The sequence below is a fragment of the Triturus cristatus genome, chromosome 2_1, assembly GCF_964204655.1.
Source record: "Triturus cristatus chromosome 2_1, aTriCri1.1, whole genome shotgun sequence".
Classification (NCBI taxonomy): Eukaryota; Metazoa; Chordata; class Amphibia; order Caudata; family Salamandridae; genus Triturus; species Triturus cristatus.
This window is the reverse complement of record NC_140581.1, coordinates 22,798,952-22,814,983: the sequence shown is the minus strand read 5'-3', so window position 1 is coordinate 22,814,983 and position 16,032 is coordinate 22,798,952. Positions and strand designations below refer to the sequence as shown.

Here is a 16,032-nt window from a genome sequence, read left to right as displayed (position 1 = left end):
CGCGACTCCACTCCTCTGGAAGCTGCACTGGCTGCCTGTGAAGTTCAGGGTTCAATTCAAATGTCTCTGTGTGGCCCATAAGGCACTCTTTGGCAAAGCCCCAGAGTACATTAAGCAACGCCTGAGGAGGTATGTCCCTGGCAGAACCTTGCGCTCAGGTCAGGCATCCAATCTGTTTCAACCCAGATTTAAATTAAAAACCAAAGGAGGCAGGGCCTTTTCGGTGATTCTTCCGCAACTGTGGAATGAGCTACCGGCCAATCTGAAGGAAGACTCACAGCTACTTTCCTTCAGGAAAAAACTTAAGACGTACCTCTTTAAAAAAGCTATATCTCCGGCCTAATCAGAGATGGCATGGGGTTTCGGGGTGACAGTATGTTATGTTCTTTCTGTTTAAGCGCTTAGAGACCGGCGGTGATAGGCGCTATACAAAAACTTTATAACATAACATAACATGTGTTTCTTTAAATACCGGGACTGCTTTCACAGGAGACTGGTCTCTAAATACTATGCTAAGTAACATACAAGTTTGCATCTATATAGGATGTAGTAGAAAGTTGCGTACCCATACAGATGTACCCGTCTCCTTGTATATATGACTGGTTTCTCTTCTATTGTATTAGTGACTAACAATGACACACAGTTGTGTAGCACACCGGCGATAAATGATATGCACACCAACCGTAACACATGGACAAAAATGCCATACACTGGTCTTTTGGTCTCGCACAGCTTGAACGAGCACAGGGTATATAAGCAACTAGGGTGCCATATACTTAAGTTTCAATCAATCATAATGATTGCCAATTGCCCTAAGGGAACCCATCGCATAGGCTGACGAATAGCCACAAAATGTAACATACATGTATGAACGAGGTAGTTAGAAATCATCACATGACAGTAGTTTCACTGGGGTGGTCTGAAACTCTAAAGGGTGCTTGCACTTGGGGAATCCTATTCTTATACTGGTTGGATCCAGACTCCCAAAAATAGATTTACACATGGGTTTTTAACAGTTACTGGAATTCATCCCAGTTATCAAATCATTCTGATCATTATGTTACTTCAACGTTGTTCCCCATAGAAATGCACATACTCGCTACTGTGTGGCGATCTTATGGATCAAACAAGTCTGTATAAAGCATTTGACGACATTGTGAATACAATTTATTTAACAAATGGATACGACAGCCACAACACGACCAAGCCATGCACAGTGTCCGTTTTCTATTTTGTTCAAGATACACCTATATGTGGGGTTTAACTTATATCTGACTTGTCTTCGGCTACATCATGAATCAAATCATGATGAAGCTGCAAATAATTTTGCACCATGTAATGACTTACAAATTCCCTAAGAGCAGGTGAGCCTATGACTGCATATTCTATGTTTACACCCATGACAACATTGGATAATGCTATACATTTACCACGTCAACATGGCGGTTACACTGTGATCGGGGACATTCCCCGCGTCCGTCCTCTACTCATATTTTTAAGCGTCACAAGCACGCTTTTGGATACGCAAAGACTTTCACACACGCTAGACGTCTGGGGTCTACTTACAGATCACGGAATAAAGAAGTTTCACCCTGCTGTGTTTGTGTTTTTTTTTTTTCTTTTTCTAATTTTTTGGACTACCTCCACCTTCCTATACATCATAGCATGCTTTTTATGTAACTTTATTTAGCAGGCTTATCAGGGTCCTGCAATCCACATACCAGTTTTAATGAAGGAACATGGGTGCCCCCGGGGAACATTAATCGGCATACAAGCATCACAAGAATAAGGGGTTAAGTGCATATGCTTTTACTTCTCCAACGATGGGGCGAGGTCATATGTATGTACACCAACATTTAATATATGGACATTTGTACCAATACCCAGACAAACAGATGTCTTTTTATACAGTTCCAAACGATTACGGATTCAACAGCGTTGTTAATCAAAAGATGGGAATTTGACGAGGTGTACGGGATGCTTGAACTATTGAAAAATCAACTTAAGTTTTTTGTTCATTTCCACATAACATGCATGGGTTGCACCACAAATGAAAATATGCTTTGTGTGTTTTTTTTTTTACAAAGAATCAACAAGAGAGGAAGGGATCTACACGGCTAGTCCCCTCAATGGTTTATTCAAAATCAACAAAGCCAGTGTAAATTAAATCCAAAAAGGGGGCACTGTTAATCGAAGGAGCAATGGTCCACAGATTCCAGACAAATCCATATGTTGTTGAAAAGAGTGTAGACATCAGTGAAAAATACCCATTTGGTATTAAAAGCCCTCACTCGCCAACCTGGTTGGTGACATGCTTCATCATCGGGCTCCACTGGGATGACCGAATGTCATCCCAGTGTGCTGCAACGCCAGGTTACTGCGGAGCGGGGTTCTTGTGTGGGGATAGTGAATTTAAAATATCCAATTAAGTCAAAAAATAAAACTTTAATAATTTTGCTAATTGGAAAAGACTAAAAGGGAGTGAGGGTCAAAAAAATAAAAGACCTGGTTCACTCCGCGGCGGTCAACATGTTTCTGCCTCTATGAGTGTTAGTCAGGCATTCTTCAGGACCAGAGTGGATGTGCGGAGCCCCGGTGGTATGAACACGCTAAGGTTCACCCTACCGTGGACTGCTGTGTGAAAAATTGTTATTTACAGTGAAAAATCCGCCAGAATATATTAATTATGGGGAGAGGAACGAGTTTATTCTGACATTGAGAAAGACAAACAAACAAACAGACAAAACAAGAGAAGAATCATCAGTGTTTGTCGCAAACTCGTACTCTAAATCTCAAGAGTTAAGACCAATAGTGCTCAGAGGACAAATGAGTGCCACTAGATCTACCTCAGGTGCAGAAAGGTGAAGATATGTGCACCTAGGTGTATCCAAGTATCAGTGTTTGATAAAGCCAATGGCTCGATATCATATCGGAAGTGACTAATAGTCATATATCGGAACGCACGTGAAATGTTTGCGGCGTGCCACTCAAAATACGAAAAAATGGGGAGGGCTAGGGAATGTTTCAACTGCCCCCGATGCTCAATATGCAAGAATTTGGGTAAAATCTTACAAAGAGGCCAATCCGTTCGATGCCTCAAGGATCCCGGGAGGGGGGTGGGAGCAAAATGGCACACCCTGCATCATGGAAAAGGAGAGAAAAAAAGGAAAGAAAAAAGAGAGGACGGGTCACTATCTCGAATGGAGACGAGCGATCCCGCTTACCTTCTAGGGCGGGGAGCAGTGTAAATAACTTACGCCCTTGCTGCTCGGCACCCGTGTTCCACCTACACAGCCTCTTGCTGCCGGGTCCGGATGGTAGAGACCTGGGACCGGAGGTGCGTATAAGAAGGCAGTCTGAGAGTCCCCGGTCGGGCTGACAAAGAGAGCTAAGACGTGATTGGGTAGAATCACCCAACTCCGTTGCTGATTGGATGTAAGGATATCCAATGGGAATAAGGAAAAGAAAGAGTGAAAAGAAGTCGTTCCTCGTATTGAGCGACGTGTCAGATAGAAAAAAAGGGGGGGGGCACAAAACTTTATTGACCGGTTCCGATTTGGACACAGATGAGACTAACACAGTCCACACGGAGAACGTGCCGAGGGGCCAGTTATTAGGACCAGACCACATATGGGGAAAGGCAAAGTACTATGCATGCGCTGAGGTTGGCTGTGCTTGGAGTAACTGATCAGTAAACTCGCGTGTTCAGGTGGTGCCTAACTAATGCATAAGTAAATCAGGGGCAGAGGAACCTAATGTGACCCCGGCTGTCTCTGATATAATATATAGTAATAATCCGAGTTATGTTAGCAAGCAGTGTGTCATAATAGCTGGGAACGTAGATTCTGCAAAATTGCATAATTCAGTGATAGGGTCTCCGGTCACACGAGTACATAGAGTACCAAAGGTGGCCGCTACCCCTCCTGTTGACCATAAGTACGTTATAGAATGTTAGTCCAAGGTACATTGTCATTCAACCCATGAAGGTTAGTCCCCAGACGGTAAACCCATCTCTGCTCCTTTTCAAAGAGTGTCTTGGGGATGTTTCTGCCTGTTGATATCTCTTCAATGACAGTCCATTTTAAGTCATTAGTTGTGTGGTTGGCGGATAAAAAGTGTTCGCTCAATTTAGTGGTAGCACGTTTACACCTGACATTGCTCCGGTGCTCGCATATCCGGAGTTTGACCTTCCTCGTCGTCATCCCTACGTATCGTAGACCACAAGGACATGTTATAAGGTAAATCACATTTGATGTGTTGCAGTTCGTATGACCTCTTTGGGTCCAGACCTTGTTGGGTTCAAGATTGAGGGTTTTAGTGTGTGAGGTCAGATGGCATATGCTACAATCAGAGCAAGGAAAATGTCCAGTTATCTTGGGGAGTCCCCATGCTTCAGTTATAGTTCTTTGTGAGGTATCAGAGAGCATCAAAGGGCGTGTGTGTACAAGACTATTGCGGAGGCTCTGAGCGCGTTTAAATGAGAAGAGCGGTTTTTCCCACTTGCGATTAATGCTGTTAATTATCCCCCAATGTTTGTTGATAGTTTTCTTCAGTTGGTTGGATAGGGTACTATAGGTGGTAACACATGTTAGTGGAATGGAAGCAGTATCTTTCACATAGTCAGTTAGGAGTACATCCCTTGGTTGATTTCTCGCACGCTTATAGCTTCTGGAGAGGAGAGGGGAAGGATACCCTCTAGCTCTCAGTTTGGTAGTCAGATCATGAGATTGGGCCTTGAAATCGCTCAAGGTAGTGCAGTTCCGTCGTAGGCGGAGAAATTGTCCATAGGGTAAATTCTCCCTCAAAGTGCGTGGATGGAAACTAGTGAACTCGAGGAGGTTGTTCCTCGAGGTAGGCTTGTAATAGGTCCTAGTCTGAAACGAGCCTTGTGTCTTAGTGATCACGACATCAAGGAATACAACTTCAGACTGATCAAAGGTGTATGTGAAGTTCAGGTTTGGATTCAGGGTATTGATCCATGTGAGGAAAGACTGGAGGGCGTTGCTACTGCCATGCCAGATCAATAACACATCGTCTATGTATCGCTTCCATAAGCCTATGGAAGAGTGATGTGGATTCGAAGCAGGAAGGATAAACTCTTGTTCAAAGGCATATACGTACAATCCAGCCACACTGGGAGCGAAGGTACTCCCCATGGAAGTACCTGTGGATTGGAGATAGAGATGTCCCTGGTATTCAAAGAAATTATTTTTCAAGGCCAAAGAGGCACATTGAATTATGAACTCCTTTGTAGTTCTATACTCCCAAGGAGTGGAGTCAAGTGATTCTTCCAGGACCCTGATGGTTTCGTCCTGGGGGATGCTCGTATATAGACTTTCTATGTCTAATGTCACCAGTATGGTGTTTTCTAAGCACGTGATGTTGTTGAGTAATTTCAGTAGGTCCTTAGTATCCTTAAGGTAAGTAGTGGATTTTTGGACCAAGGGTTTCAGGAAATGGTCGCAGTAACGTGAGGAACCGGGAAATATCCCTTACTTCTACACACTCCCAAAAATCCACAAAGAGAGATTCCCTCCCCCTGGACGTCCCATAGTCTCGGGGATCGGCTCTCTTTTGGAACCCCTCTCACGTTACTGCGACCATTTCCTGAAACCCTTGGTCCAAAAATCCACTACTTACCTTAAGGATACTAAGGACCTACTGAAATTACTCAACAACATCACGAGCTTAGAAAACACCATACCAATCACGTCTTAGCTCTCTCTGTCAGCCCGACCGGGGACTCTCAGACTGCCTTCTTATACGCACCTCCGGTCCCAGGTCTCTACCATCCGGACCCGGCACCAAGAGGCTGTGTAGGTGGAACACGGGTGCCGAGCAGCAAGGGCGTAAGTTATTTACACTGCTCCCCGCCCTAGAAGGTAAGCGGGATCGCTCGTCTCCATTCGAGATAGTGACCCGTCCTCTCTTTTTTCTTTCCTTTTTTTTTCTCTCCTTTTCCATGATGCAGGGTGTGCCATTTTGCTCCCACCCCCCTCCCGGGATCCTTGAGGCATCGAACGGATTGGCCTCTTTGTAAGATTTTACCCAAATTCTTGCATATTGAGCATCGGGGGCAGTTGAAACATTCCCTAGCCCTCCCCATTTTTTCGTATTTTGAGTGGCACGCCGCAAACATTTCACGTGCGTTCCGATATATGACTATTAGTCACTTCCGATATGATATCGAGCCATTGGCTTTATCAAACACTGATACTTGGATACACCTAGGTGCACATATCTTCACCTTTCTGCACCTGAGGTAGATCTAGTGGCACTCATTTGTCCTCTGAGCACTACTGGTCTTAACTCTTGAGATTTAGAGTACGAGTTTGCGACAAACACTGATGATTCTTCTCTTGTTTTGTCTGTTTGTTTGTTTGTCTTTCTCAATGTCAGAATAAACTCGTTCCTCTCCCCATAATTAATATATTCTGGCGGATTTTTCACTGTAAATAACAATTTTTCACACAGCAGTCCACGGTAGGGTGAACCTTAGCGTGTTCATACCACCGGGGCTCCGCACATCCACTCTGGTCCTGAAGAATGCCTGACTAACACTCATAGAGGCAGAAACATGTTGACCGCCGCGGAGTGAACCAGGTCTTTTATTTTTTTGACCCTCACTCCCTTTTAGTCTTTTCCAATTAGCAAAATTATTAAAGTTTTATTTTTTGACTTAATTGGATATTTTAAATTCACTATCCCCACACAAGAACCCCGCTCCGCAGTAACCTGGCGTTGCAGCACACTGGGATGACATTCGGTCATCCCAGTGGAGCCCGATGATGAAGCATGTCACCAACCAGGTTGGCGAGTGAGGGCTTTTAATACCAAATGGGTATTTTTCACTGAGGTCTACACTCTTTTCAACAACATATGGATTTGTTTTTTTTTTTATTCATTGCTTTTGGGTATCACATGCTTATTACTGGGTCGACAAGCCTGTTTCTATTTGCTGCTAATCACATAACAGGCAATCTTTTTTAAACCGGACGTGGTGACGGCTTTCAAACACTGCCCTTCCTCTTGGCGTTTCTTCTTCTTTGATGCACTTTAAAAATTCAGCCTTGTTGCTGTGCCAGCAGATGGGAGTGATGGCACATTCTTGAGGTGGTGGCACGATATATTAGTGTCAATAAGTTCCAAACAAATAATTGTCATACATGGTCTTGCCGCCTTTCAAAAGTCCAGGAGGACGAAATACGTCGGCTGATTCTTTTTGAATAACGATGTACTCTGAATCATGAATTAAAAGAGAACAGTACACCATTCATGTTCAAACTGGATTTTCTTAACAAGGATTGGGTGTTAGAAAAGGAGAAAAAACAGTGCAGTGTGTGCGCTTCGGTGCCGTAGTTTTACTATATTGTTCTGCACTGCTGTGCAGTGTTGCTTATTTGCACTTGAGGTGGCTGGGCGCTGGCACCACAAAGGACAGACATTGCATGTTGCCTTGAATTTTGTGCTTCATGTTTACTGCCCTATACAGTGGATAGATGTGCAAACATTGGGCTTAGCCACCTTTTGTTAGAAAATTGAAGCCACCAGGAACTTAAAGCTAAAAAAAAATATTGTGTCACAGCAGAAGTAAAGAGAAGTAGTGTCTCAAGAGACCTTGGATTGGCCATTTTGGGGCAAGGTGGTACTCCTATGCAAAGAAGAAAAAACATTAGGAAGCCATGTTAAAGTCACTTCAGAGCCTGAAAAATACATTAAAAAGTAACTTTGCTGTGCCGCAATGAAAATAATTGCTTATGTTTCAAATTTATGTCTGGCATCAAGGAATGCATGTGACAAAAAGTGAAAGAATTCATTTTAGATTTCAAAACAGTCCACCTCTGCATTGAAAGGAAATCACCTTCTTAGTTGATGAACAAAAAGAACACAGCCAGTAGCATGAGGAGAGAGATATTTACGCCCCTTACGCTCATTGTATGCATATGTATTAATGACAAAAGCTCTGTCCGCCTCGGTCAAGCCCAACCTAAAAATAAAGTAGGCTTGCACAAATATCAAAATTATATCTACATAGGTTTCCTGTCAGTCCCCCACTGGAGATTCTGAGACCTCCACTACTGTGCTCAAAAAACTTCATTTTCAACGGTTCTTACATCAGGCTCGGGTAAGTCCCAGTCCTCTGTCGCTTTTCCTTCATCATCCAAGAACTCAGGGGATGAAAGCCGGTCCTGCAGAAGGAAATCCAGCAGCTCCTGATCGCCAAATTCAGCCATGTCTTCTGAGCAGAGCATCTGGAGTAAAAGAAAGGAAACTAAATATGAAACGTAAACCTAGAAATCACACATGCAGGAATCGTAGTGTGTGCAGTGGTGTGGTTAGTGTCAGGTCCTCAAGGTGTAAGTCTGTCAAACTTAAACAATGAGCAGGCCTGGTAAGGAAATCATTTATCACCTGTTCTAGCCTGTTTAGTGGTCAGGACCGCTGGATATCTTTTATCACTAGATCCAAGCTGTCCACAACTAAACCATACTGACTACGACACTGCTAGTAACTTCTTGGAAGTTCTACATCTGAGAAGCTATAGCAAGCAAGTCAGAGGCCCAGAATCTTAAGACTTTGCGAGACAAGTTTAAATGGCATGGCTGTACCCAGGTACGCTACTCACCAACCCAAAGTACCATCAGTTATGTACCACTTATTTACAGGACTGAGCCGCAATGCATTATCAATTTATGAGACGGTGAATGAGCTGAGGGGTCACTGACAGAGGGGCACGTGCAGTAAAGCGTCCATGCTCCCCCAAGCAACAGGATGGGAGTGTAGAAAAGCGCCCCTTTTTGACATGGTCCCCCCACCTTTTGTCTGGTGCCCAATGCAATTTTGACAGAAGCGCACTAGGTTCCTGCTATCCAGGTCCCCAATGCCTGCTCTCTTTACCAAAACTGTACATTTGGTTCCCCAATTGGCAATACCACAAGATCTGATTAATGCCTCAATTACATCTGGAGTGGTTCCTCTCTCATGGAAATGTGCCATGGTAAAGGCATTATTAAAAAAAAACCTAATCTAGACCCAGAGGTGATGGGTAATTATCGGCACATTTCCCTTCTCCCTACAATAAGCAAAATCTTCGAGAGGCATGTGAACGTAGTGCTATCAGGATTCTTAGAATCCAATAACCTATTACACCCATCACAGACAGGCTTTCGGCCCCTACATGGAACAGAGACAGCACTCCTAGCGGTGGCGGAAGAGTCGAGGAGGATCTTAGACCAGGGTGGCGAAACGGCAATCATCCTCCTGGGCCTCAGCACCGCTTTGATACTGTCAATCATGACACCCTAATCCTCAGACTCAACAACATAGGAGTGACCGGGGTTGTGATTACCTGGCTTCAACCCTTCTTAGGAGACCGCACCTTTCAGGTTATCGAGGGAGAAACAGTGTCAAAGGGTATGGCTCTCAGATGCCGTGTGCCTCAGGGATCCTCCCTGAGCCCAACGTTATTCAACGTATATATGAGACCATTAGCGGATATAGATCAACCTTTTGGCATAAAAATCAACACATATGCAGACAATACACAACTGTTCCTGGCCTTGAATCGCCCAGATAACGCTCCCACAAATCTAGGCCCTTTTTTAGAACAGGTGGCTAAATAGATGGAGCTCTCTTGTCTAAATTTGAACCGAGACAAGACGGAGCTGATGCTCCTAGGCAACTCTATAAACTCCAACATGGAGTTGCACTGGCCAAACTGCCTTGGTCCTGCCCCTCCACCAAAAGGCCAAATAAAAAGTCTAGGAATGTAGCTGGATCAGTCCTTGACTTTTAAACACCACACAGCAAAACTATCGGCAACCTGCTATGGTGTCTTCAGAATGCTGCGAAAAGTCCTCCCTTTCCAGGCAAGAAGGATTATGGTCCAGGCGTTGATTCTGTCTCGCATGGACTATGGAAATGCACTTTATCTAGGAGCTCCCAAAGCCACCATGGCGAGACTCCAGATCATTCAGAACTGTGCAGCGCGTTTGCTCCTGGACGTCCCTTATCGGCAATCGGCCAAACCTGTGTTGGAGAGAGCTAAGTTCAAGGCACTCTGCATAACCCATAAATCATTTTGGGGAAAAGGACCAGCAATCAATCATTCATTAATTATTCCTTACCGTCCAACTAGAAGCTTGCGCTCAGCAAGCTCGCTGCTTGTCACAGTACCCAAAATAAAAACATCAAGAAGAGGAGGCTGTTCTTTTTCCTACAATGCGGCCAGATTGTGGAATGCTCAGTGTTAGACCTGGCACCTTGGTGTGAGTCTCCCCTCCTCTTTTTGTCGCTGTGCCTCATGTGCTTTTATGGTGTTGGCCGCTCAGCGCGCTGTGCCACTGCCAACCAGTGTCGCGGTGCGAGTGCTCCCTATGTAAATTGTATATGTTGGTTGGATTCCATGATTGGATTGTTTGGTTTACTGTCAGACCCCAGTAAAGTGCGCCAGGAGCGCCAGGGCATGTAAATGCAAACACCGCTGGTGGGCTTGCAGCACTGGTTGTGCCATCCACAGAAGCGGCCGGTAAAATATGTCTAAGGTCTGCCATCGCAGAACCTGCGTGCAGTCTGGTACTGACATGCTGACTGGCAAGTGCCCACACGTGCCAGTCCCTAAACCTTCCCTTAACTTCATGTTAGTCACCCCTCTGGTAGGCCCACGGGCAGGGTGCTTTGTAAGCATAAGTAGGACAAGCCTGGATGCGTGGCATGTCCTAGTAGTGAATTACCGCCATCTTGTTGTTCACTACTGTAAGGCTACCCTGTTCTCATAGGCCAGTATGGGTGGCTAGGATTGTTACATCCTATGATCCTAGCCGACCCAGGGAACATGGTAGAAGATCGAGTTTAGTATACCTGAACTCGGAATAATAAGGTACATCTTTTCCCAAGGTTTATTTTAGTATTCCGCGTTTGCAAATGCCGCTTTTAGAAAGCTGGCCTTTGCTTGCCTAAACATTTCAGCCGCCTCTGCGTGATGTGTATCTGATGTCTGGCTGGTGTGAGTGACAGGGCTGGGGGAACCCAGATGGGCAGGGCTAGGTAGCCTGGTGGTGAATAGGACGATCGACAGGTAGATGGGTGGGAGGAGTACTCCTAGGCTCTGAATAGGACAGTGCTCTGCCACCACAATGCCGGCTCCGCCCCCTGTGGAGCATCTGATGACTCTGCCCTGCACTCTGAAAGAAGCCTGCATCGCGTAAACAAAGTGCTCAGAAACCAGACTGGACTAGGCAAGGGCCCCCCTGGCCTGGGAGAACAAAAGATTTGCTGTATAAATGTAGGAGCCCTGCTCCTAAGAAACTAGATCCGCTTTTGACCAAGAAGAATCTCTGCCTGAGGAGGAGGCACCGGGAAAGCTGTAAGGAGGAAGACTGTCCCTATCCTGGGGGACTGGCCTGCAGTGGTGACCTTGCTGCCAAAGGAGAGAAGAGGAACCTTTTGCTGAAGACTTTGCTTTATTTTACTTTCAAGACTTGTGCTTTCCAAAACGATCTCCAAGGGCTTGGAACTGAGCTTGCCCCCTGAACTGAGCCCCAGGACCATTGGGCTCTACCTGATCTTCACTCGCCTGCCGCTGGACTGTGGTGTCCTTTCCCTCGCCGGAGCTGTGACCCTCATGCCCCAGTCCTTCCATGAGCCGTGACCAGGACTGCTTAGCCACCCCCGCCTTGGGAAGAGCCTCGCTCGATCTGAGCCGCTCCCCCTACGCTGTGCTGGGCTGCCCCTGTCACCTCGCTCGCCGGAGGCTCGCTGCGCACCTTCACCCTCCCGCCGGAATCGGCGCTGTGAGCATCTCCAAGCCTCGGACGGGCCGGACGTAACCTGCGTGCCCGGCTGCCCCGCTTTGTTCACCCGCCACCTGCAACACCCCGCTCGTCGTGAGCCTAAAGATCAGACCCCATCGTGAAGTGTGGGAGCCCCGGACGCCGCCTCGCCCTTCTGTCGAAGAGCCGCTGAAATCCCGCACCCGCCTTCGCGTCAAGAAACAAGGTACTGTACTTACGAACTCGACCGCGAGCTCGCATCGGATCCAGGGTCCGCAACGTTCTGATTTCCCTGTCATCTGCCGTGTGCTTCCCGGGCGCCGCCTCAGCACGAAGTGCGCTGAGGCCCACAGTTACCTTGTGCCCGCCTAAAGAACTTTCCGTAACAAAGAGACTTTACCGTATTTCCAAGAGTTGTGGCCCCATCAGTTCAACGTTACTGGGCCTTGTATTTGAATCTGCTGAATCTACATAAAAGCTTATTTTTATATACTTCCTGATTGGTGTCCGTTTGTGGTGCATGCAAGGGGTTTACTGTATGTGTAATTGCATTTGCTTAACCGTGTACGCCTAAGACTTAGCCTAGACTGATCGCGCCACGCACCTAGAGGGTGAGCAGGGGTTATTCTGGGGAGTCATCCTTCGCCATGACAAGAAGTAAAGGGTCCCTGCTTGTTGTGGGTACACACCTGCATCAACCAGAGCCCCCTCATTTCTAACATTGGTGGCAGCGGTGAGGATTTACGGATTTGCATTTGTGGTTTGCGTATAGTGAACCACTGATCACCACGTAGTGAGAGCAGACCAGTAAGACAGCCACAAGACTAGAAATTGTTTTTGTTTTGCCAAGAATCTCCGTTGTTAAGAGCCATGCCTGGTTCACTCTCCGCCGGAAGGGCAGCCTCTATAATCTCTGGATTTGAGGACATAGATTGGGAAGAAGGCGCACTTCAGAATCATACCAATGAAGAATTGAGAGGTTTTTGCTCCAAGTTCAGAATTGCCCAAACTGGATTGAAAAACAAGGCCCAACTCGTGAAGGCGCGGAGGGCCTGGTATGAGTCAAAGGCACCAGAGAATCAGGTGGAAATGGTTCCACCAGAAAGTGTCCATGAGTTTGGCAGAGGCCTGTCGCCAGAAGAGATGGCAGACAGGGCAGCAACCCGGGCACACGAAGTGGAGATGGCAAGACTTAATGGGCAGAGGGATATGGAAAAACAGAGATTAGCCATGGAAGAAAAGAAACTACAATTAGAGCATGAAATGAAGCTGAGGGAGCTTGAGCTGAAAGCAAAAAGTTTGGAGCTTAATCCCTCTGGTGGCAGCACACCGCCAGTACCGGCGGAACCAAGAGTTTATATTCCCAAGGATGTAGTTAAGGAGTTCTTTAAAAATGACGACATCGGGCAGTGGTTCAGAGCCTACGAGGTAGCCATGTCTTCCCACCGGGTCCCTGAGAGAGATTGGGGAGCGGGGTTGTGGGGACGGTTCCTGAGTGAGGGGCGGGACACACTGTTAGATTTACCTGCTGATGTTCATAATTCTTACACCCATATGAAGGAAGCCTTGATGACTAGGTATGGGTTGACCCCTGAGTTATATAGACAGAGGTTCAGGGGTTGCACTAAGATTCCCAATAGTACGTATGTGGAGTATGTGACTTTCTTTTGCAGAGCGCTGGATGGTTGGGTAAAGGGTAGTAAGGTAAATGATTATCAAGGGCTTCTTGATTTAATGGCATGGGAGCACTTGTCCAGTAATTGTTTTCCTGAGCTACGCCAGCACCTGATAGATAGTAGGCTGACTAACCCTAGGAAGCTTGCTGAGGAGGCGGACCGCTGGGTCAGTACCAGGGTCCACAAGGGTCACGTGGGAGATTCCGCCAAAGGTGGGCAGGGTCCCCAGCAGAGGAGTGGGGGGGACAGGGGTAACCAGAGGGAGTTCCCTAGAAGGCCCCAAAATAATCCCCAAGGGAACCAAGGGAAAGGTTCTCAGCCTCCCCCACCCCCGAAACCGAACGGGGCCCCGACAGGTCCTCCTGTTCAGAAGGGGCCCGTAAGATGTTACAGGTGTAACAATTTGGGGCATTTTGCCTCTGATGTAAAGTGCCCATTGTTTGGTAAACCAGCACCCACTGGTGCTCCACCCCGGCAGGTGACTAGTGTAGCCTTGGGGGAGGAGAGGGGTATCCAAGGTGGGTGGGGTCCCGCAGAGATGTCCCTAGTCTCGCGAGGAGACCGTGAAGTGGTCCCTCCAACCCAGCTGCCGGAGAACACTAAGAAGTACAGGCAGTGGGTGGCCATAGAGTGGAAGCTCTTAGAGCTACAGGAGCCAGTGAGACAGCTGTCACCTGGTGTCTCAAGAGCAGGTGGTCCCCAATGCATTCTATCCCGTTGTTCCCGCTGACAACACAGAGAGGCACTGCAAGGTGGCTCAGGTTCCCTTCGAGTGGGGGGGGGGGGTCTCTGGTACTCTTCAGGTAGCTGTGAGGCCCGCCATGCCTGTAGACTGTTTGTTAGGGATCGATTTGGAGAGCTCACCTTGGGCTAAGGTGGAGCGGAGTGCTCACCTGGAGATGTTGGGTATGCCGGATTGGGCGTGTGTCACCACACGGTCCATGGCAGCCAGTAAAGGGACTCAAGAGGTCCTGGAGCCTGAGAGGGAGGCCCAGGAACCGGCCTCAGAGAGAAGGAGCGAGGGGCGCGGGAAGCCGGCCCCTGAAGTTCCCACGGTCCAGGAGGAAGCAGACCTTGAGGGGGATGCCCTGGAGCCTACAGGGGAACAGATAGCTGAACTGGGAGACCTGCCTGAGCTGACCTTGGCAGCAGGAAGGAGGTCCCACCAGGGAGGACTTTTGTAAGGCGCAAAAGGAATGCCCTTCTCTCGTGGGTATGCGGCAGCAGGCTGCAGACCAGGCCGCAGGTGATCAGTCCGGATCACATTTCATTTACTGGGAGAACAACCTCCTATATACAGAGCCTAAGGTTGCTGAAACTGGGTCAGCCCGTGCGCTGGTGGTACCCCAGGACTTCAGAGCCTTCCTACTGGGGCTGGCTCACGATGTGCCATTGGCAGGGCATTTGGGGAAGGACAAGACCTTTGAAAGGCTTGTCACCCACTTTTATTGGCCTCAAATGCGCAGGAGTTCGGATACTCACTGCAGGACATGCCAGACTTGCCAGGCAAGCGGAAAGAGTGGAAGGAAGCAGAAGGCTCCACTCCAGCCATTCCCTGTGGTCGGTACCCCATTCCAGCGAGTGGGGATTGACATTGTAGGGCCACTGGACCCCAGGACAGCGATGGGCAATAGGTTCATCCTGGTCCTGGTGGACCATGCCACCCGGTACCCGGAAGCCATTCCTCTGAGGACAGCGACGGCCCCCGTGGTGGGACGTGCACTGATGAGAATTTTCTCCCGAGTGGGATTCCCTCTAGAGGTGGTGTCTGACCGAGGTAAAAATGTCATGTCCAAATACATGAAATCCCTTTGGCAAGAGTGTGGTATAACCTACAAGTTCACCACCCCTTACCACCCCCAAGGAAACGGGTTGGTTGAGAGATTCAACCGAACCCTCAAAGGCATGATAATGCGCCTAGAAGGACCCATGAGGCGTAAGTGGGACGTCCTCTTACCATGCCTTCTCTTCGCTTACCGTGAGGTGCCACAGATGTCTCTGGGGTTCAGTCCCTTTGAGCTGCTGTATGGTCACCCAGTCAGAGGACCTCTAAGTCTGGTCAAGGAAGGCTGGGAGCAATCTCCCAGGAAACCTCCCCAGAATGTATATAGTTACATGCTGCCCTTCAGGAATCAGACTAGGCGATTCAGGCAACTTGCTGAGGCAAATCTGGAAGCCAGCCAGGAGGAGATGAAGCGGTGGTACGACCAGAATGCCACTCTGGTAGAGCTTCAGCCCGGACAAAAAGTATGGGTCTTGGCCCCCGTGGAGCCGTGTGCGCTCCAGGATAAGTGGACCGGTCCCTTTGAGGTGGTGGAGCACAAGAGTCCTGTTACCTACGTGGTGGACCTGAAGTCTCCTAGGAACCCCTTAAGGGTCCTACATGTCAACCGCCTCAAGCCCCACTTGGAGAGGTCCCAAGTGGGCATGCTCTTGGCAACAGATGCTGGAATGGAAGAGGAGACAGAACCTCTTCCTGACCTCCTGTCAGCCAAGGAGCAAGATGGGTCAGTGGATGGTGTCATCCTCTCTTCCACCCTGACCCCTGATCAGCAGAATGATTGTCGCCAGTTGCTGGGACAATT

At 47.8% G+C, this 16,032-nt stretch overlaps 1 protein-coding gene across 1 annotated transcript in view; it reads right to left on the bottom strand.

Moving 5' to 3' along the window:
* The window catches only part of LOC146863631 (cyclic AMP-responsive element-binding protein 3-like), a 78,672-nt gene that overhangs the window by 36,765 nt on the left and 25,875 nt on the right, over window positions 1-16,032 (bottom strand). Inside the window, exon 2 of the mRNA XM_085627694.1 lies at window positions 8,115-8,252. Coding sequence (XP_085483820.1) covers window positions 8,115-8,252 — 138 coding nt within the window. The remainder of the gene's footprint in view (window positions 1-8,114; window positions 8,253-16,032) is intronic.